The following is a 21,572-nucleotide window of genomic DNA, read 5'->3' as shown; positions in this document are numbered from 1 at the left end:
TATTCTGAGTAAAAGTGTGAGTTTCACACTCAGAGGGGTTCATATCAGTGCCCTCATGCTTTCAGGGTATTGCGTTTGCTAGGTAAGTGGGTTGACCAATTACATTACCTTGAATAGTATTTAGTCTGCTTTGCAAATAGATGAGAACTGATCGCAAGAAATTTCATGGCAAAGCATTTTAAAAAGTTGGCAAACATAAAGATGCATCATGCAGTTTGGTTTTACAAAAAGATAAATGTTGCAATTTGCTAAACTTTTCTGCGATGACTGTCGGTAGTATATAAACTAGCAACTATTTTAAAATATATACTTCTCTGTCCTTTCAGAGTAAGGTGGTGACATTTTAATGAGTGTGAAAATAACTATCTTTTTGAAATAAACTCAAGGTAAGGTAAGAGCATCTTAAAAACTATTGGAAATATCTCCTTCTAATGTAATTTTATATGTGTGCAAATGTGTTATGAGTACCCTAGAAGCTCACAGTATCACATTTTAAAAACGTAGAAACACTTTTCTTATTTGTTAAAAATCTCACAAATGAAGAGTTTCAGCAGGTTAACAGACCACTTTTCCTCTTAAATATAAAAAAAATGCAATGCCTTCCAAAGAGCTTACTGGAACTAATTAATCAGAGAAGTAACAGTTTACTCAAAAACTGTGAGCTAAAAACTTTGAATAACATAATAGAAATGAAAAATAAGTACTGTGATTTTCTAGGCTCAACCAAGATGCATCTCTTCCATTTGGAATTTCAAATCTTTAAAGGTACCTTTTTCAAATATAACAGCATTAAAAACCAAATACTGAAATAAATTTGCCTTAGAACCAGACCTTCCAATCACTACATCACAAAGTATTAAATCATGCTTTTCTAAATAAAGTAAAACTCAAAAATTAAAAAAAATCATGTTTTTCAAAAACAGTGATGCTTATTGAGTTTTGTACCACTAATAAACAAAATATAATTAAAATCATTTTTAGAAGTATTGCTTATTTATCATTTTAAATTTTTGTATATTATAGAATTTATTAAGTAAATTGCAGTACATTTATGTAATATATAAATAAATATATAAAACACGTGATAAATGTTCATATGTTTTTTATTGATAAGATTGCGCAATCAAAGAAATTTGGAGAATACTGCTAAAAAGTCACATCTAGGGCTTCCCTGGTGGTGCAGTGTTTGAGAGTCCGCCTGCTGATGCAGGGGACACGGGTTCGTGCCCCGGTCCGGGAAGATCCCACATGCCGCGGAGCGGCTGGGCCCGTGAGCCATGGCCACTGAGCCTGCGCGTCTGGAGCCTGTGCTCCGCAACGGGAGAGGCCACAACAGTGAGAGGCCCACGTACCGCAAAAAAAACAAAACAAAAACAAAAAATAAAAAGGTCACATCTAGATGCCCATGCCTCGCTTTCCTAAATCTGTCTTTCTGGAGTCTTTAAGCTGCCAGTTCCCATGTGTATGCACACCTCAGCACAGTCTGCTCAGAATGAAGGAGGCTCACTTTCTCCATTTGATAGCTCCACTGCCTTCAATATGAGATGGAGGTAAGAATTCCATAACAGTTTTCAGTTTTGACTCATCACCAGAAAGCCTTGGATAAAGCTGATATACTTAGTTCCCTATTTGGCTGCCCACTTTTCTGAAAATACTAATGGTCACAACTCTGGAGCAAAAGAGGAACAAAGGTTAATATTCCAGTACCAAGCCCCATTCAGGATGCCTACAAACTATCTCTTAAACACAGGGCAAATAAGGGGAGTGAGGAGAAAGAGTGTTAGGGAAGGAGATGATGATACTTCAAGTGGGTCTGAAGAAGTAAAAAATTAAGAACTAGGGGGAGAGGAGCCTAGACAAAATAAATAAGTGTAAAAGCATAAAGAAGCAAGGCACAGTTTATATTATGCCATATTTATATACTATACATAATTATATTATACTTAAGTATACATGCTTATATGTAAATAAGTATACATACTTACATATAAATATTAAATATTATATTATTTTATTTTATTTTATGTAATATATAACATATAAGTTTATATTATATATAAGTATACTATATAAATATATATAATTCATTTCCTCAAATTAAGCTATAGTTTCATGCAATCAAAATCAAAGTCCCAACATGTCTTCCTATGGAAACTGATGAGCTTTTCCAAGACAATCTCAAAGAAGAAAAACAGGATGACATAAAATTAAAGAAATAAAGATATTATTTCTTAATCTCTAATGGCATTAGTACAAGGATAGACAAATGCACCAAAGAAACTGATTAGAGAGTCTGGAAACAGACCCACATATTTATGGACACTTCACTTGTGATAAGGATGGAACCACAGAATAGTGGGTCAAAAACATCCTCAACTGGGTTAAATAGAAATCTCCACACAAAAGAAAGAAGGAAGGAAGGAAGGAAGGAAGGAAGGAAGGAAGGAAGGAAGGAAAGAAAGAAAGAGGGAGGGAAGGAGGAAGAGAGAGAGGAAGAGAAGAAAAAAGAAAAGATCAAAAGGAGAAAAGAGAGGAAAAAAGACCTGACTTGTACCTCACAGTACATACACACAAAATCAGTCACAGGTGAATCTGTAGATCTCAATGTGAAAGGAAAAACAATTAGAAGATAATATAGGAGAATATTTCCATGACGTTGGGGTAGCAGATTTCTAAAACAGAACACAAAGAACAATAAACACAAAGAAAGTCTGATACATTAAACTACATTAAATTTAATAACTTCTACTTATCAAAAAGACACCATTAAGAAAGTGAAAACATAAGCCACTGACTGCAACATGTTTAGTATAATTGACAAAGGGCCTATAACTAGAATGTATACACAAATTTATACAAACTAATAAGAAAAAGGCAGACAATACAACAGAATAATGGGGAACATACTTGAACAGGCACTTCACAGAAGAGTTATAAGATCGCTAATAATCATTTGGAAGGGAACACACCCTCATTAGTCATCAGGGAAATGAAAGCTAATACCACAGAGATAACCACAACACATCCCTGAGATGGCTAACCATAAAGAGACTGACACTACCAACTGGAAGGATTTGGAGTATCTAGAACTCTAATACACTGCCAGTGGGACTATAAGTTGTTATTTTCTTTGAAAAACTCTGGTATTTTGTACTGAAGTTGAACGTATACATACTAATGACCCAGAAATTCCATTCCTAGATATATTCCCAACAGAATGTAGGCATATGTATAACATGTACAAGAATGTTTCAAACTATTACTCACTATAGCCAAAAAATAGAAACAACCCAAATATCCATTAACAATAGAATGGCTCAGCTCCCAGCCCCCCACCCGCCCCTGCGAGTGAGCAGACAAGCCTCTCGGGCTGGTTGGCCTATGGTCCAAGAAGGGATTTGAGGTCCTGAGGACCAGCTACCCCTCAGAGTACTGTTTTTCCTTATGGCAAAGTTTTAAAAATAGAGGGAGAAGATCTTCAATTAAGATAGAACTCAAAAGATACCTACATTCTAGATTAAGAGTCACTTGCCTTTGGCACCTCAGGCTGGTGCAACTACACGAGGGCCTCTGCCGCCACAGGCTCGCCCGCACTCCGTACCCCTCCCTCCCCCCGGCCTGAGTGAGCCAGAGCCCCCGAAGCAGCTGCTCCTTTAACCCGCTCCTGTCTGAGTGAAGAACAGACACCCTCAGGCGACCTACAGGCAGAGGCGGGTCCAAATCCAAAGCTGAACCCTGGGAGCTGTGCGAACAAAGAAGAGAAAGGGAAATCTCTCCCAGCAGCCTCAGGAGCAGCGGATTATATCTCCACAATCAACTTGATGTACCCTGCATCTCTGGAATACCTGAATAGGCAATAAATCATCCCAAATTGAGGAGGTGGACTTTGGGAACAACGATATATATATATTTTCCCCTTTTTCTCTTTTTGTGAGTGTGTATGCTTCTGAGTGTGATTTTGTCTGTATAGTTTTGCTTTTACCATTTGTCCTAGGGTTCTGTCTGTCTTTTTTTTTTTAATTACTTCTTAATAATTTTTTCTTAATAATTTTTTTTATTTTTTACTTTAATAACTTTATTTTATATTCTTCTTCCTTTCTTTCTTTCTTTTCTCCCTTTTATTCTGAGCCATGTGGATGACAGGCTCTTGGTGCTCCAGCCAGGCATCAGGGCTGGGCCTCTGAGGTGGGAGAGGCAAGTTCAGGACACTGGTCCACAAGAGACCTCCCAGCTCCACGTAATATCAAACGGCGAAAATCTCACAGAGATCTCATCTCAACGCCAGGACCCAGCTCCACTCAATGACCAGAAAGCTACAGTGCTGGACACCCTATGCCAAACAACTAGCAAGACAAGAACACAACCCCACCCATTAGCAGACAGGCTGCCTAAAATCATAATAAGGCCACAGACACCCCAAAACACACCACCAGATGTGGACCTGCCCACCAGAAAGACAAGATCCTGCCTCATCCACCAGAACACAGGCACTAGTCCCCTCCATCAGGAAGCCTACACAACCCACTGAACCAACCTTGGCTAATGGGGACAGACACCAAAAACAATGGGAACTACAAACCTGCAGCCTGGGAAAAGGAGACCCCAAACACAGTAATTTAAGCAAAATGAGAAGACAGAGAAACACACAGCAGATGAAGGAGCAAGGCAAAACCCCATCAGACCAAACAAATGAGGAGGAAATAGGCAGTCTACCTGAAAAAGAATTCAGAATAATGATAGCAAAGATGATCCAAAATCTTGGAAACAGAATGGAGAAAATACAAGAAACGTTTAACAAGGACCTAGAAGAATTAAAGAGCAAACAAACAGTGATGAACAACACAATAAATGAAATTAAAAATTCTCTAGAAGAGATCAACAGCAGAATAACTGAGGCAGAAGAACGGATAAGTGATCTGGAAGATAAAATAGTGGAAATAACTACTGCAGAGCAGAATAAAGAATGAAAAGAATTGAAGACAGTCTCAAAGACCTCTGGGACAGCATTAAACACACCAACACTCGAATTATAGGGGTCCCAGAAGAATAAGAGAAAAAGAAAGGAACTGAGAAAATATTTGAAGAGATTATAATTGAAAATTTCCCTAATATGGGAAAGGAAATAGTTAATAAAGTCCAGGAAGCACAGAGAGTGCCATACAGGATAAATCCAAGGAGAAACACACCAAGACACATATTAATCAAACTATCAAAAATTAAATACAAAGAAAAAATATTAGAAGCAGCAAGGGAAAAACAACTAATAACACACAAGGGAATCCCCATAAGGTTAACAGCTGATCTTTCAGCAGAAACTCTGTAAGCCAGATGGGAGTGGCAGGACATATTTAAAGTGATGAAGGAGAAAAACCTACAACCAAGATTACTCTACCCGGCAAGGATCTCATTCAGATTTGATGGAGAAATTAAAACCTTTACAGACAAGCAAAAGCTAAGAGAATTCAGCACCACCAAACCAGCTTTACAACAAATGCCAAAGGAACTTCTCTAGGCAGGAAACACAAGAGAAGGAAAAGCCCTACAATAACAAACCCAAAACAATTAAGAAATGATAATAGGACCATACATATCGATAATTACCTTAAATGTAAGTGGATTAAATGCTGCAACCAAAAGATATACACTGGCTGAATGGATACAAAAACAAGATCCGTATATATGCTGCTGAGAGTGTCTTTTACCCACTTCAGACCTAGGGACACATACACAATGAAAGTGAGATGATGGAAAAAGACATTCCATGCAAATGGAAATCAAAAGAAAGCTGGAGTAGCAATTCTCATATCAGACAAAACAGACTTTAAAACAAAGACTATTACAAGAGACAAAGAAGGACACTGCATAATGATGATGGGATCAATCCAAGAAAAAGATATATAACAATTGTAAATATTTATGCACCCAACATAGGAGCACCTCAATACATAAGGCAAATACTAACAGCCATAAAAGGGGAAATCAACAGTAACACAATCATAGTAGGGGACTTTAACACCCCACTTTCACCAATGGACAGACCATCCAAAATGAAAATAAGTAAGGAAACACAAACTTTAAAAGATACATTAAACAAGATGTACTTAATTGATATTTATAGGACATTCCATCCAAAAACAACAGAATACACTTTCTTCTCAAGTGCTCATGGAACATTCTCCAGGACAGATCATATCTTGGGTCACAAATCAAGCCTTGGTAAATTTAAGGAAATTGAAATTGTACCAAGTATCTTTTTCGACCACAATGCTATGAGACTAGATATCAATTACAGGAAAAAAATCTGTAAAAAATAAAAACACATGAAGGCTAAACAATACACTACTTAATAACCAAGAAATCACTGAAGAAATCACTGAGGAAATCAAAAAATACCTAGAGACAAATGACAATGAAAACACGATGATGCACAACCTATGGGATGCAGCAAAACAGGTTCTAAGAGGGAAGTTTATAGCAATACAATCCTACCTTAAGAAACAGGAAACATCTCAAATAAACAACCTAACCTTACACTTAAAGTAATTAGAGAAAGAAGAACAAAAAAAAAAACCCAAAGTTAGCAAAAGGAAAGAAATCATAAAGATCAGATCAGAAATAAATGAAAAAGAAATGAAGGAAAGGATAGCAAAGATCAATAAAGCAAAGATCAAATACCTTCTTTGAGAAGATAAACAAAATTGATAAAACATTAACCAGACTCATCAAGAAAAAAAAGGGAGAAGAATCAAATCAATAGAATTAGAAATGGAAAAGGAGAGGTAACAACTCACACTGCAGAAATACAAAGGACCATGAGAGATTACTACAAGCAACTACATGTCAATAAAATGGACAACCTGGAAGAAATGGACAAATTCTTAGAAATGCACAACCTTCCAAGACTGAACCAGGAAGAAGTAGAAAATATGGACAGACCAATCACAAGTAATGAAATTGAAACTGTGATTAAAAATATTCCAACAAACAAAAATCCAGGACCAGATGGCTTCACAGATGAATTCTATCAAACATTCAGAGGAGACCTAACACCCATCCTTCTCAAACTCTTCCAAAATATTGCAGAGGAAGGAACACTCCCAAACTCATTCTATGAGGCCACCATCACCCTGATACCAAAACCAGACAAAGATACTACAAAAAAAGAAAATTACAGACCAATATCACTGATGAATATAGATGCAAAAATCCTCAACTAAATTCTAGCAAACAGAATGCAACAACACATTAAAAGGATCATACACCATGATCAAGTGGGATTTCTCCCAGAGATGCAAGGATTCTTCAATATACGCAAATCAATCAATGTGATACACCTTATTAACAAATTGAAGAAGAAAAACCATATTATCATCTCAATAGATGCAGAAAAAGCTTTTGACAAAATTCAACACCGATTTATGATAAAAACTCTCCAAAAAGTGGGCATAGAGGGAAACTACTTCAACATAATAGAGGCCATATACGACAAACCCACAGCAAACATCATTCTCAATGGTGAAAACCTGAAAGCATTTCCTCTAAGATCAGGAACAAGACAAGGATGTCCACTCTCACCACTATTATTCAACATAGTTTTGGAAGTCCTAGCCACGGCAATCAGAGAAGAAAAAGAAATAAAAGGAATACAAATTGGAAAAGAAGAAGTAAAACTGTCACTGTTTGTGGACGACATGATAGTATACATAGAGAATCCCAAAGATGCCACCAGAAAACTACTAGAGCTAATCAATGAATTTGGTAAAGTTGCAGGATACAAAATTAATGCACAGAAATCTCTTGCATTCCTATACACTAATGATGAAAAATCTGAAAGAGAAATTAAGGAAACACTCAAATTTACCACTGCAACAAAAAGAATAAAATACCTAGGAATAAATCTAAGAAGACAAAAGACCTGTATGCAGAAAACTATAAGACACTGATGAAAGAAATTAAAGATGATACCAACAGATGGAGAGATATACCATGTTCTTGGATTGGAAGAATCAATATTGTGAAAATGACTATACTACTCAAAGCAATCTACAGATTCAATGCAGTCCCTATCAAATTACCAATGGCATTTTTATGGAACTAGAACAAAAAATCTTAAAATTTGTATGGAGACACAAAAGACCCCGAATAGCCAAAGCACTCTTGAGAAAGAAAAACGGAGCTGGAGGAATCTGACTTCCTGACTTCAGACTATACTATAAAGCTACAGTCATCAAGACAATATGGTACTGGCACAAAAACAGAAACATAGATCAATGGAACAAGATAGAATGCCCAGAGATAAACCCACGCACCTATGGTCAACTGATCTATGACAAAGGAGGCAAGGATATACAATGGATAAAAGACAGCCTCTTCAATAAGTGGTGATGGGAAAACTAGACAGCTACATGTAAAAGAATGAAATTAGAACTCTTCCTAACACCATACACAAAAATAAACTCAAAGTGGATTCGAGACCTAAATGTAAGACCGGACACTATAAAACTCTTAGAGGAAAACATAGGAAGAACACTCTGACATAAATCACAGCAAGATCTTTTTTGATCCACCTCCTAGAGTCATGGAAATAAAAACAAAAATAAACAAATGAGAGCTAATGAAACTTAAAAGCTTTTGCACAGCAAAGGAAACTATAAAGACGATGGAAAGACAACCCTCAGAATTGGAGAAAATATTTGCAAAGGAATCGACAGAGGATTAATCTCCAAAATATATACACAGCTCATGCAGCTCAATATTAAAAAAACAAACTACCCAATCCAAAAATGGGCAGAAGACCTAAATAGACATTTCTCCAAAGAAGACATACAGATGGCCAAGAAGCACATGAAAAGCTGCTCAACATCACTAATTATTAAAGAAATGCAAATCAAAACTACAATGAGGTATCACCTCACACCAGTTAGAATGGGCATCATCAGAAAATCTACAAACAACAAATGCTGGAGAGGGTGTGGAGAAAAGGGAACCCTCTTGCACTGCTGGTGGGAATGTAAATTGATACAGCCACTATGGAGAACAGTATGGAGGTTCCTTACAAAACTAAAAATAGAATTACCATATGATCCAGCAATCCCACTACTGGGCATATACCCAGAGAAAACCATAATTCAAAAAGACACATGCACCCCAATGTTCACTGCAGCAGTATTTACAATAGCCAGGTCATGGAAGCAACCTAAATGCCCATCGACAGAACAATGGATAAAGAAGATGTGGTGCATATATACAGTGGAATATTACGCGGCCATAAAAAGGAACGAAATTGGGTCATTTGTTGAGACGTGGATGGATCTAGAGACTGTCATACAGTGAAGTAAGTCAGAAAGAGAAAAACAAATATCGTATATTAATGCACATATGTGGAACCTAGAAAAATGGTACAGATGAACCAGTTTGCACGGCAGAAGTTGAGACACAGATGTAGAGAACAAACGTATGGACACCAAGGGGAGAAAGCCACGGGGGTGGGGTGGGCATGGTGGTGTGATGAATTGGGCGATTGGGATTGACATGTATACACTGACGTGTATAAAATTGATGACTAATAAGAACCTGTTGTATAAAAAAATAAATAAAATTCAAAACTTCAAAAAAAAAAACTAATACTTAACTAGGGGCTTCCCTGGTGGCACAGTGGTTAAGAGTCTGCCTGACGATGCAGGGGACACCGGTTCGTGCCCCGGTCCGGGAAGATCCCACATGCCGCGGAGCGGCTGGGCCCGTGAGCCATGGCCACTGAACCTGCGCGTCCGGAGCCTGTGCTCCGCAACGGGAGAGGCCACAACAGTGAGAGGCCCGCATACCGCAAAAAAAAAAAAAAATCACCACAAACTTGGTAGCTTAAACAACAAAAATTTATTCTTTCACAGTTGTAAGGGCCAGAAGTCTAATATCAGTCCCCCTGGGCCAAAATCAGACGTCAGCAGGGCAATAATTCCTCTAGAGGCTCTAAGGAAAAATCCATTCTTGCCTCTTCCAGCTTTTGGTGACTGGCCAGTGTTCCTTGGCTTGTGGTCACATCACTCCAATCTCTACCTTTGTGATCACATTGCCTTCTCTTCTGAGTGTGTCCAAATCTCCCTCTACTTCTCTCTTATAAGGACATTTGTGATTACACGTAGGGCCCATCAGATAATCCAAGATAATCTCCCCATCACAAAATCCTAAACTTCACTGCATCTGCAAAGTTTATTGCCATATAAGATAACTACTGACAGCTATAAACAGTTTTATGCTAACAAATGAGACAATTTAGAATAAATGGAAAAATTCTTACACATATTACCAAAACTGAATCAAGAAGAAAGACCTATAACAACTAAAGAAATTTAGTTAGTAATTAAAGCTCTTCCTACCAAGCAAATCAAAACAAAAACAAAAAAACTTAGGCCCAGATTGTTTCACTGGTGAATTCTATAGAATACTTAAGAAATAATAACAATCCTTCACAAACTCAGGGAAAAAAAATAAAAAGAAGAGGAAAGAACACTTCCCAAGTTATTCTATGATGTCAGTATTACATTAATACCAAAGCCAGACAGACATCACAAGATGAGAAAACAACAAATCATTAACCCTTATGAATACAGAGGTAAAAATCCACCACAAAATATTAGTAAACTAAACCCAACAACATATTAAAAAGGTCCATATACTATGACAAAGTGGGATTTTTCCATCTGAAAATCAATGTAATAAAATTAATGTAATAAGCCACATTAATAAATGTGTCCAGTAAAGGACAAAAATCACATGATCATTTCACTAGATGCAGAAAATGTATTTGACAAAATCCAAAATGTATTTTTAATAAAAAACTCTGAACAGACTAGGAATAGATGGGAAATTCTTCAACATCATACTCAATGGTGAAAGGCTGAATGTTTTCCCCTTAATATCAGTAAGGCAAGAGTGTTCACTCTCTCTACTTTTAATCAACATTATACTAAAGGTTCTAACCAGTGCAGTCAGATAAGAAAAAGAAATAAAAAGTATCCAGATTTGAAAGAAAGAAGTAAAACTGTCTTTATTTGCAGGTGACAAATTCTGTATATAGAAATTCCTAAGAAATCCACTAAAAAAAAAGAAGAAGAAGAAAGATACTACTAGAACTAATAAATGAGTTCAGCAAGGTCTCAGGATACAAGGACAAAATATAAAAATCAATTACATTTCCATATAATAGCAATGAGCAACCTGGAAATGAAATTTAGAAAACAATTACATTAGAAATAGCAGCAAAATAATAAAATACTTAGGAGTAAATTTAAAAGAAGAAATGTGACTAGTACACTGAAAACTACAAAACATTCCTGAGTGAAATTAAAGATCTAAATGAATGGAAAACATTCCATGTTCTTGGCTAGAAAGATTCAATACTGTTAAGAAATCAATTCCCAAACTGATCTACAGAGCCTACAAAATATACAAACCACTAGCTAACTTAATCAGTATACGGGGATAAAATGCAAATAGGAAAGGACAAGACTTTTGAAAAATCATAAAAGACTATTTGCAGACCTGCAAATATATTTTAAAACCTAAATGAAATGTATAATTTCCTAAGGAAATACAATTTAACAAAATTGATCCTGTTAGTGGTAAACAGTTCAAACAGACCACTTTCCATAAAAGAAATATAAAAGAAAGCTAGCAATGAGCTATCACCACAAAAAAGTGCCAGGCCCAGGGGGTTTCACAGGCAATTCTACCAAATTCAAAAACTAGGTATCCCATGGCACCACTAAAGAAAATTTTCTTATTTTTTTTTATGAAGCATAGCACTGATACCTAAACCCATAAAGAAAATTATAGATGAATATAACATAAATATTGATACAAAGATACTAAACAAAATAATAAAAACAGAATATCCAGCACCACAAAGAAAATAATATGCAATAACCAAGTGGGATTAATTCTAGGAATGTAAGTTGGTTCAATATTAGGAAATTTATTAATATAAAACACCACATCAACAGATGTAAGGAGAAAAATTATGCAATTATCTCCATACATGTTTAAATGGCCTCTGACAAAATTCAACACCCTTTCCTGTTAAAACACTCAAGAAAATAGGAATTAAGCCAGTCTTGAAGCTACTATTTCATTTGGTGGGGAAACATTGGAGGCATTTACAAAGATCAGGAACAAGGCAAGGTTGCCTACTGTCCCCACTACTATTCAACATGTTACTGGTGGCATGAGTCAAAGCAGTTAGGTAGGAGAAATCAACTAAAGGCAAGAGAATTGGAAAAAAAGAAGTAAAACTACCTCTATTTGAAGATGATCTGATAGTATATCTAAAATCCTAGAGAATTAATAACAATAGTAACTCAAATGTTTAAAAAAGTTAAACAAAGAAGGACATGAACTTAACATACAGAAATCAACAGCTTTAATATACATAAATAATTAGAGGATATAAAGTAGAAAAAGCCCCACTTTCAGAACAATCTTAACAACAAGTGTGCAAAACTCTTACGAGGGAAACTTTAAAACACTTCTGAAAGTCACAAAAGTAGACTTGAATAATGAAAAGACATCTCTTGTTCTTGAATAGGACAGGTCAACATCATAAAGATGTCAGTTCTACCTAACATCAATTTAATGCAATCTTTATTTTTAATAAAACAAGCTTCCTTGTTGAGATAAACAAGTTAATAATAAAGTGTTTTTATTAAAAGTGATAATAGGGCTTCCCTGGTGGCACAGTGGTTGAGAGTCTGCCTGCCGATGCAGGGGACATGGGTTCGTGCCCGGTCCGGGAAAATCCCACATGCCGCGGAGCGGCTAGGCCCGTGAGCCATGGCCGCTGAGCCTGCGCGTCCGGAGCCTGTGCTCTGCAAACGGGAAGGGCCACAACAGTGAGAGGCCCGCGTACCGAAAAAAAAAAAAAAGTGAGAATGGTCAGGAAATCATTGGAAAAGAAAACTACAAGGGCAGGGGGAGGGGTGGGGAACCAGTCTTACCAGACATTAAAACATACTGTAAGTCTTTAAAATAAAATAGTATGGTCTTCAGTACTTTTCCCAAGGTGTATTCATGAAATACTTGAAATGCCTACTAAAAATGACTGACTTTGGGAAATGCTGTATTCCATATTCCCTTCTTCAATATTCATAGGGCACTTAGCATGTTAAAGATTCTTGCAATAAAGGAAATATCTTTGCTTAAAAAGGTAGTATGGTCTTGGTACATGAACTGATAAACAGCAATGGAATAGAATAGGAAGTCCAGAGAAAACCAAATACATGTGGTAGCTTATGTATAAAACTTATGTATACAGGTGGCATCTCAAAACACTAGGGCAAAGATGGATTTTTAAAAAAATAAATGGTGTTGAGACATCTATTTGGGAAAAGAAAAAAAATTAAATCCAGACCTCGTACCACACAGTCCAAATAAATCAGGGATCTAAATGTAAAAATGATATGCAAGTACTAGAAGGCAAAATAGGTAAATCCCTTCATGACCTGAGCATATGTAAACAGTTTTTAACTAAGACACAAAATTCAGACGCAATAAAAGATTATAAACTTGACCTCATAAAATTAAGAATCTTTTGCATAGCAAAAAGTACCATAAAAGTCAAAAGACAGCTGTTGAATTGTGAGAAAATATTTGTAACACATATCACAGATGCAGATCTAATATCCCCAATAAAGAACTTTTGAAAAACTGAGGGGGAAAAGAAAAATGATAGGAAAATGACTCAAACGGGCAATTCACAAAAAAAAAAAAAAAAAAGATTTTAAAAGGGACTTTAAACATACAAAAAGATATGTTATGGCCTCATTTCATGCTACTCTCCCTCTCATTCACTATGCTCCATGAACAGTCCAAGCTATAGAAACTTCACACTTGTTTATTGCTTCGTATGCTCTCCGCCTCCATCTCCCCACTCTTTAAATGGCTAGCTTCTTCTCATTTTCAGGTTTTCACTTAAAAGCCACCTCCTCAGAGGCCTTCTCTGATCGCCTATCCAAAGTCCTATCTGTCCCTCCACAATGATTCTCTATCATAGTGCCCTTTTATTTCCTTAGAACAACAGCCTAATCTGTAACTGTCTCTCCAATTCAAATGTTAGTTTCCAAGGGAAGGTGCTTTGCCTGTCTTGATCACCGTTGTATCCTCAGTGTCTAGCACAAAGCTTGATACATATTTCAAAGTAAATAATGAGAGATTGGGAAACAGCATAACAGATTTCAGGATTTGGGAGGCGAAACTCAGAGTGAAGGCAAGGTCCAAGATGTAGAATTGCAGTAAGCTGCTGAAAGGAATTAAGGCCATTCAAAGAACTGATGTCAAGGTGAGGGACAGATTATCCACATTTTCACTAAAGTCATCAACTACAATATCCCTTGATCTGAGCACTATCTCTAGCTAATCCTTCCAGTTCTCTCAGTAATTTACACTTGATAACCTTTTAAAAATCTCATTGAGACCTCCTTTCTCTTTCACTCAGTTTATAAACTCTTCTAGCTCCACTTGCCTCCTTCTGCAGCCTACATCCTCAGTGTATAATCCCCACATCAATGCCTAGCCTTTTCCTCTATCTGCAGTAATTCTCAAGCATGAATCTAAGCATCACTTGGGATAGTTTAAAACATGAGCATATTCCCAGGCCCCCACTCTTCTGGATTCAGTAGGTCTAAGGTGGAGGTCCAGGAATCTAGGTTATAACAAGCACCCCCAGAATGTTTGGATACCGGTGATCCAAAGATAAAATAAACACCGCTCTGGATGAAGAGATGCCCTTCTTCCTATCCCCGGAGAACACCTCCACCTGTACTCTAGAGCCCATACTTTTCCATCCCTTCAGAGATCTTACTTTATTGGCCTCGCTCCCCACTACATCTGTAATCTCAGCTTAAATCCTGGTAGCCAAAACTATTTTTTCAGCAAAGCACATCTGATCCATGTCATCCCCCTGCTTAAAACCAACCGTTTCCTATCACCTGTAGCAGTGGTTCTCAACTTTGAATATACTTGAAATCCAATGTGTTCTAAGCACTATCTACAAATTACTGTTTTCCAAATATACTGAGAGATGTGAGACATCTCTGAGATGTATTTGTTTCCAAGTTTCAAAAAACTTGTACAGAAATTACTAAACATTTTGTACAGAAAATACCAGACACATTTATATAGCTGTTCTTATTACCCTATGATAATCCGCTTTCAAGAAATCATGTGCCATACACACACACACACACACACACACACACACGCGCCAAGAAGTCATAGAAAAGACGACCTTTTGCCAAATATATAAAGTTCCATCTGTGGTGTACTGATGCATAGACAGCATTTACTAAATTGAAGAGGGTCATCCATTCCACGTTCAACGATCTACATCATGTATCTTATAGTAGTTGTTATAATAATTTAAATAGCATCTATTTATCATATTACTCTAAGTTTACTGTATAATAAACATCTGTGTCACGTAAACTCATTCCTCTGGATCTGTATCTGAAAAGAATTCATTTATGAGATCATTATAACTAAATCCAAGTGCACATTTAATTTCCTAAATTCTTTTTGCTGTTCTACCAAAATGTTAAAATATTCTATGGTCAAATAATTTGGGAAACCAAACTCGGGTAAACAATGTACCTTGCATATATGTGCCCTACTCTTTTTTGAATGTATGTAGATGCTGTTTTATCTATTAGCAAATTCCATTAACAACACTGCCACATGGTAGCTTTTTTATCATTATAGATTTTCCCAGTCGGTAGATACTAAAGAGCCAGCTACTTTTATTGTGGAGAGATTTCTTTTTTTTAACAACAAAAAGGTACCCTCATACTCAAAAAAATTGGAAACCACCATTCTACAGAATAAAAGTCCAAATTCCTTAAGAGGACATACAACAAACACCTCCTATGGCCTAGATTTCCAAACATACTTCTCTTAACACAAACTCTGCAATTTTTTCTTGTATTATCCTAAAGCTAAACCTTAATATGCTCTCAATTTATCATAACAGTGAGTCAAGATTCTAAGTTTTTAGAATTAAGACGGTACTTTACACATCAAGTAATTCAACTCCTTAAATTTATAGAAAAGTACATCACCTTCTTGTGTACCATTTGTTTCCTGATAAATACTGTACTATTTTTTAATAACTTAAGACCAATAGAGAATGTAAAATTTCCTAATACTCTAACGAACTTTGAAAAAGTGAGTTTCAACTTGATTCCTCTTTTCCATTTCCTCTATGCTCTGGCAGTACCACTAAATGGTAATTAAACTCAAGAGTTTCACACACTTCAAAAACAAATTTACCTAATTAAGAACAGGATGCCAATAATTCACTTTGCAGATATGATAGAGTTTTGCTCCTACAGGTTTACCTATAAGAACATCAGGAATTGAAAACAGAGGTAACTAAGGTTTCTGGAGTTTAGCCCTTTAACCATACAAATGAATTCTCAATGATGATAATGATGATAACAGCAGCTAACATTTATTAACTCTTTACTTTGGACTGTATTAAGTCCTTCATATCACTACCTCCTTTAGTTTTTCAGACAACCCTCTAAGGTAGGTAGTAATTACTGTCTTCACTTAACAATTAATAAAACGGGGCTCTGACAAATTAAATAACTGTCACGGTCCCACAAGTAAACTTTTCCTCAGGTGTTACCGCTCTCCAAAACGAGCGCATGTTTCCCTCCCTCCCATCAGCACGCATTGACCCCTTGGTCCTTCCCAACCCTCTAGGTGGTCTGGTAGGGAACAAACTCCTCCACCAGGCCCCCCACTTACATTCAGCAGCCGGTGCCCAGGACCATCCTTGGCCTCGTCTTTGGGCCGATTCAAGGTCTTGCCCTGCTCCTGGATGTTACGGGTTGCAGAAGAGAACTCTGACCCTCTAGCATGTGTGTTTTCCAAGTTGGTACGGGGAATCCTCTGAAGTATCGGGGCTGTGTACAGGGAATGGACCCGCCCGTTGCGGTTATCTGCTGTGTTGGAAACCTTGCCCATGTCTCGGGGCGGCTCCATCCCTCCATCCGCAGCTGGGCAGGTCTGCGCACTAACCAACCGACGACCGGCTACTGCGCAGGCGCAGCCCTCTCCCTGCCTTTCCCACGCTTTTCCTGTGCACGCAGCAACCCACCGGCGCTCTGCGTGACCCACACGCTCGCGCCAGGCTTCTGCCCCAGGCTGGCTTTGGGGGCGTACTAGTTAAGCGAGCCTGCAGGGTCAGCGGCAAGTCCTTGCCCAGGCCGTTTAAGTCTCCCTTTGAAGGAAGTCAGAGCAAGCTTGTGGACAAGGCTCCTCAGCACGGGGATTGAACTTGATTGTTTCTTGCCTGCCCCTTAACCCATCATAAGCCCTCTTCTCCCTACACCTCCTTACATTATCCCCTGAGCTCCAGATGTTATATTTCCAAGTCTACGTGGACATCTTTACTCGACTGTCCCATAGACTCATAACACAACACGTTAATATTCATCTTCCCTCTCAGACCTCTAATATGTTCCAAACGTATTTAATGTAGCAATGTCATATCCACAAAAGCTTAAAACTTCAGACACAGTTTTGAATTCTAACCCTAAATATTTGAATCCTACTCTTTCTCTTTATGGCACCTCGTCTAGGACATCTCACACACAGATGACTGGAATGGTTTACTCATGGGTCTCCTGGCCTGCTGTCATCCACTCTTTCCACTGCTCCAGTGTTAATACAGCTTACCTTTTAAAGCATACAAAATCACAAACTTTCAGAGTTTCTTTATTGGCCACAAAATTTTAATTCCGTAATATGTAAAAACAGGGACTCCAAAATGCCCTTTACACCTCAGGATCATTACTTATGGCCATTCTATATGGAATCTATTTTTCTTTTATTCAAAGGCCGCCTCAGAGTTCAGCCTTAAGTTTTATAACCCCATACACATACCCCCAAAGCAGAATTAATTGCTGTCTCCAAGCTGCTACTTGGCATATCCCTATTAGTATATTAGTGGGCTCACACTATTAGAATTAGTTGTTAATTTCAAAAGAGAGTTCTTTGGGGGCACTTTCACTCTTCAGGGTTCATGGCACAATACCCCAATGCCCTTGATACATGTTTGCTGTCATTCTGAGTCTGTGCTGTGTCGTGTTTAATCACTGTTCAAAGAGACTTGCTGTCCACCAGCACACTCTGACTTCCTTAGGGTTCATGTGATGCAACAACAAAAATCTAACCTAACTCTAATCAAACCTCTAGCCCTAACCTCCAGTCTACAGGAAATTCAGGAGGTAGAGAAACAAACTCAATGATACTTTTACAGGTAAAAAAAATCAAACAAATAAAAATGTAGCTGGCACTATTTTTAAAAACTGGTTTGGATTCTTCATACACACACATACACACACACACACACAAAATATCACGGGGGAATGTAGAATGGTATGGCCTCTCTGAAAAGAGTTTGGTAATTTCTTTTAAAAAACTAAGCATGGAACTACCATACAACCCAGCAATTGCACTCCAGGGTGTCTATCCCAGAGAAATGAAAACTCACATTCACTCAAAAAGCTATACACAAATGTTCATAGCAGCTTTGTTCATAATAGTCAAAAAGTGGAATCAGCTCAGATGTCCTTCGACAGGTAAGTGGTTAAACTTCAATACATACCTTGGATCATGGCTTTGCAATAAAAAGGAATGAACTATGGCCATACAACGTGGGTTAATCTCCAGGGAATGCGCTGAGCAGAAAGAAGCTAATCCCAAAAGATTACATACTGTATGATTCAACTTATAACATTACTGAAATTACAAAATTTTAGAAATAGAAGACATTAGTGATTGCCAGGGCTTAGAGTTAGGGGTGCAGGGAGGGGATGTGGGAAGAAGGTTGTGTTTATAAAAGGGCAGCATGAGAGATTCTTATGGTTTTTGGACTTGTTCAGTACCCGGGCTGTGGTGCTATATAGATAAACCCTACACAATTGATAAAATTGTATAGAACTTAATATATACAGACACACACAAGTGTGTACAAGTAAAACTAGGGATATGTAAAACTAGGGATATCTGAACAAGATTGGTAGATCATGTCAGTGTCAATATGCTGGTTGTGATATTATACTATGAATTTTGTAAACTGGTATTTGGAGGCACTGGCCAAGTGTACAAAGGATTACTCTGCATTATTTAAGTTGGCATGAATCTACATTTATCTCAGTAAATTTTTCAATTAAAAAATATCATGGGGGGGCTTCCCTGGTGGCGCAGTGGTTAAGAATCTGCCTGCTAATGCAGGGGACACGGGTTCGAGCCCTGGTCTGGGAGGATCCCACATGCCGCGGAGCAACTAGGCCCATGAGCCACAAGTACTGAGCCTGTGCTCCGCAACAAGAGAGGCCGTGACAGCGAGAGGCCCACGCACCACGATGAAGAGTGGCCCCCGCTTGCCACAACTAGAGAAAGCCCTCACACAGAAACGAAGACCCAACACAGCAAAAATAAATAAAATAAATTAATAAACTCCTACCCCCAACATCTAAAAAAAATAATAATAATATCATGGGGGAGAAAAGATGAGACCATTTTAAATTTAGATAACAAACTGAAATGCATAAACCTTGACTAGATCTTAAGAGACAACTGGGGAAATTTGAGAATGGACTGAAATTATTGTTTTTCCAACTGTTTTAATGATATTGTGCTATGCAGAAAAATGTTCTTTTTGGAGGATGTATGCTTAAATATTTGGGTGAAGTGACATGATGTTAGCAACTTACTTTCAAAAGATTTAGCAAGAAAAAAGGATGTATAAAGAAAGAAAGCAAATGAGGCAAAAATTTAACAATAATCTAAGTTGATATAGATTACAGTTGCTATTACATTAGTCTTTCAGCAATTTTACATTTGATAGTTTCCAAATAAAAATCCCTCAGAGCTCACTCACGTGTATAGCCTTTTCTTTGTCTCCACTTCCACCAGCAGAAATCCTATCCATCCTATAAAGGACCTGCACATACCCCTTACCTGAAATACTTCCCTAGATTCTTCAACTCCTATGCCTATCTCTGTCTTTTGACTAGATTATGAGTCACTAAAAGACAGGTACCATGTTTTATTCATTTTCTTTCTTTTTTTTGTCCTCTCACAAACCTAGCAATTTGATCAAGATCAAATCAAGTCATCTATTGCAATCCAAGCTTCGTTTCATAATAAATTACAAATGGTACACGTAGGCCAGAGATCCCAAATGCTGGCTAGTCTACTGGCTATATCACAACCACTTGGCATACCTTTTTCTAAAAGACAGTGTTCCAGGTACCATCTCAGACCCAATGAATCTGAATCTCTGGGAATGGAGCATAGAAGCCTATATATATTTTGTTCTGCCTGCAGGGAGTGGGGAGAGGCAGGTATTAATTACTGAATATTTTGCACCCCAAAAACAATGACAAAAACCCCACTGGGGATCTTGCTTTTTGACACCTCAGGAACTCTACTAAGTATACCACTCTACCCAACATGTGATGTATGGAGAAAGGTGAGAAAAATTATGATTTTGAGCCAATCATGGAGACATACATTAGCAATGAACTTCCTCCAAGTTTCTCAATCATCATGGCCAAAAGTTTTTTGATAGATACCACTGTGGTTTCCTTGATGAAAAATTTGTACAGCTCCACCAGATTCCACGGATTGGGACATGGACATCTTTGGGGGACAATATTCAGCTCACCAAAATCCCCCACATTGGTTCTTTCATGTTTCTCCTTGACGACACTGTTCAGGTGTGGTAAGCTTCAGCTCTAATGAGCGTGGCTTCCCTGAAGTTTGCTGGCAGGGAGGATCATGAACTCCTGCACTGCCAGCCTGATGCCAACATGAAAAGCATTGCTGATCACAGTGAAAGCTGGAACAGGCAGGATGACTTCAGGATTGCCAGTGGATTCACCATTCTGTGACAGAAAGGGAATTCCCTTTTCAGCAGCTCTGGCCTTACAAAGAGCAAGATATTCCTAGTATGGTGTGCGTACCAAATTTAGACATGTGCTCAGAGCCATCCAACTCCATCATCAATTTGTCGCTCCTCTTCTGCTCCACAGCATTCAGTGGCTTGCTAACAGGGCAGGCCCAGTTTTACTGAGGTGCTCAAGAGCCTCTGAGACACCTTTTCCCACAGTGAGCCTTAATGTCTTGAGCTCTAGGTCTCATACCAGTTGAGGCATCACTGGATACAGCTCTGAAGAGACCTCTTTGAGTGCAGGACCCACCTGAAGAGTGGGACTTCCGTGACAGCCAAAGATCTCTCTGACAAAGAGCTGGAGATTAGGTATAGTGAATTTCTACTCATACTTCTTGTCATGTAAAAAAGAAGCAGGGGAAGGGGTCTGCAGAGGTCAAGTGAGTGTTAATAGGTTCGCAGGCCTCTCCTTTATCCTCCTGAGCTCTTGGCCTACTTGGCTTCTCTTCTGCAATGTATGTTTTTTTAAAGCTCCCTAAATGATTCTGATGTGCAACCAGATACGGGAACTACTGGTACAGGTCTTCAAGAAAAATAAACTTTTACGATTATAAAA

General features: G+C 37.9%; 1 protein-coding gene across 1 annotated transcript in view; it reads right to left on the bottom strand.

Annotated features, from left to right (window-relative positions):
- Window positions 1–21,456, bottom strand: part of CATSPERT (catsper channel auxiliary subunit tau) — a 152,119-nt gene extending 130,663 nt beyond the window's left edge. The window contains 1 exon segment of the mRNA XM_089916510.1: window positions 16,801–21,456. Within this exon segment, the coding sequence (XP_089772636.1) occupies window positions 16,801–17,037 (237 nt within the window). The 5' untranslated portion in view covers window positions 17,038–21,456.
- Between the last annotated feature and the right edge of the window lie 116 nt (window positions 21,457–21,572).

This window comes from Delphinapterus leucas, chromosome 8 (assembly GCF_059928025.1).
Source record: "Delphinapterus leucas isolate spDelLeu-1000000601 "Yukka" chromosome 8, BTC_Dleu_Yukka2, whole genome shotgun sequence".
Lineage (NCBI taxonomy): Eukaryota > Metazoa > Chordata > Mammalia > Artiodactyla > Monodontidae > Delphinapterus > Delphinapterus leucas.
The sequence above is the reverse complement of the archived record's forward strand: the minus strand, read 5'-3'. Positions and strand labels throughout refer to the sequence as shown.